The following is a 1,787-nucleotide window of genomic DNA, read 5'->3' on the forward strand; positions in this document are numbered from 1 at the left end:
GGGGATATGGGGGGGGGACGGGACACGGGGGGACCGGGGCTTCGGGCAGGGCGAGGGCCGTTGCCGGGGATCGGGGCTCTCCCGGTCAAACGCCGACAGTGCCGGGGGCCTGGCGTGTCCCCCTGTCCCTCTGTCCCTCCGTCCCCTTGTCCCTCCATCCGTCCCTCCATCCATCCCTCCGTCCCTCCATCCGTCCCTCCGTCCGTCCCTCCATCCGTCCCTCCATCCGTCCCTCCGTCCCCCCGGCTGCCCGTCCTTCTCCTTGCAGGTGGCTCCGGGCTGTCCCCATGGCGGAGGACTCGGGCTCCCGGGACTCGGACGGCAGCTGGGTGCTGGCGGGGGGCGAGGTGAGGGACCCCCGGAGCTGGGGGGCAGCGGGCGGCGCTGGGGACAAAGGTGCCACCCGTCCCCCCGCCTCCCAGGGCCTGCCCATCGACACGGTGGGTCCAGAGCAGGATCTGGCCTCCCGTGGGGCCGAGGATGAGGAGCTGGAGGAGGAGGAGGAGGAAGGCGCTCAGGACACCGTTCCAGGCAGGTGGCCACTGCAGGGGTGGGACGGGCCCGGTGTCCCCCTGTGCCACCGGCTCACCGCTGCTCTCTGCCCCCCCACAGCCACTGTCACCAGCCAGACCCCCAGCCCCGAGGGCACCGTGCTGGGGGTGAGCCGGGGGGCCGGGGACCTGTCCTCCCCAGGGGGACACCCGAGCCCCCAGCGCCCACATCTGCAGGACCCGGAGGAGTGTGGGGACACTGGGACAGCGGCCACCCCCGACGGCTCGGCGGAGCACAGCACGCCAGATGGCGGGGAGCTGGCGGAGCCCGATGCCAAGGCTGAGCCAGGCCCCAGCCCTGACACCCCCAAAGCAGGTCAGGCCCCAGCAGAGCCCGGGGGGGGGCTGTGCGGGCGGTGCTGGGGTACGTCTCCTCCCTTCAGGTCCCCCCGTCCCTCCCCAGGGCCACCAACGGAGGAGGGGAGCTGCAGCAGCAGCGACGATGACACGGAGGGGCTGCGGCGACGGCAGGGCCATGAGCCCCGTCCCGTCCCCCCGACTCCCGCGCCTGCCCTGCACCGGGGGACGCCGGACGCTGGTGACGAGGACGGGCTCAGCATGAGCAAGTACCTGCTGGGCGCCCTGGCGCTGGTGGCCGTGGGGCTACTGGTCATCTCCGGTGAGTGGGGGGGTCCAGGGACAGGGTAGGGGTCCCAGGGGCAGGGCGAGGGTCCCCTCATTGTCCCTTCCTCTCTCCAGGTGGCATCTATGACCCAGCCGACGGTGAGTACCGGGGACTGTCATGCCCCGGCAGGGTGTCACCCCATGGCAGCCTGGCTGTTTGGCCACAGCTCAATGTCCCCGTGGTGGTGACATCGGGGTCCCTTGTGGGTCCGGTTCCCTCCCAGGCCCCCTGGAGAGCGTGGTGACCCGGGACGTGGCCGCCGGGGAGCAGGAGTCGCCGCCGCCTGCCGACGGCAATGTAAGGAGTGGGGTGCGCAGGGGGGCTCAGCCCCCAGAGCTGGCAGCACCCCCAGCACCCCCACGCCCCCCATCCCGCCCCTCCCCAGGACTCGCAGCAGAAGCCCCCCCCATTGGACACCGGGGACCCCCAGAGCGTGCAGTCGGTCACCCTCCTCCTGGACAAGCTGGCCAAGGAGAACCAGGAGATCCGGCTCATGCAGGCAGAGCTGCAGGTGGGCGAGCGCGGCTGTGCCCTCGGGAGCTGCTTGAAGGACCAGGTGCCACCCTCCCCACCCCCACTCACGGTCCCCCCTCGCCCCCCGCTGCCTCCCC

At 72.6% G+C, this 1,787-nt stretch overlaps 1 protein-coding gene across 1 annotated transcript in view; it reads left to right on the forward strand.

Annotated features, from left to right (window-relative positions):
* Nucleotides 1–247: 247 nt before the first annotated feature.
* Nucleotides 248–1,787, forward strand: part of PBXIP1 (pre-B-cell leukemia homeobox interacting protein 1) — a 2,729-nt gene continuing 1,189 nt past the window's right edge. Inside the window, exons 1-7 of the mRNA XM_014961231.1 lie at nt 248–347; nt 423–531; nt 613–867; nt 955–1,170; nt 1,251–1,274; nt 1,400–1,473; nt 1,562–1,732. Coding sequence (XP_014816717.1) covers nt 288–347; nt 423–531; nt 613–867; nt 955–1,170; nt 1,251–1,274; nt 1,400–1,473; nt 1,562–1,732 — 909 coding nt within the window. The 5' untranslated portion in view covers nt 248–287. The remainder of the gene's footprint in view (nt 348–422; nt 532–612; nt 868–954; nt 1,171–1,250; nt 1,275–1,399; nt 1,474–1,561; nt 1,733–1,787) is intronic.

This window comes from Calidris pugnax, unplaced genomic scaffold (assembly GCF_001431845.1).
Source record: "Calidris pugnax isolate Ruff unplaced genomic scaffold, ASM143184v1 scaffold371, whole genome shotgun sequence".
Classification (NCBI taxonomy): Eukaryota; Metazoa; Chordata; class Aves; order Charadriiformes; family Scolopacidae; genus Calidris; species Calidris pugnax.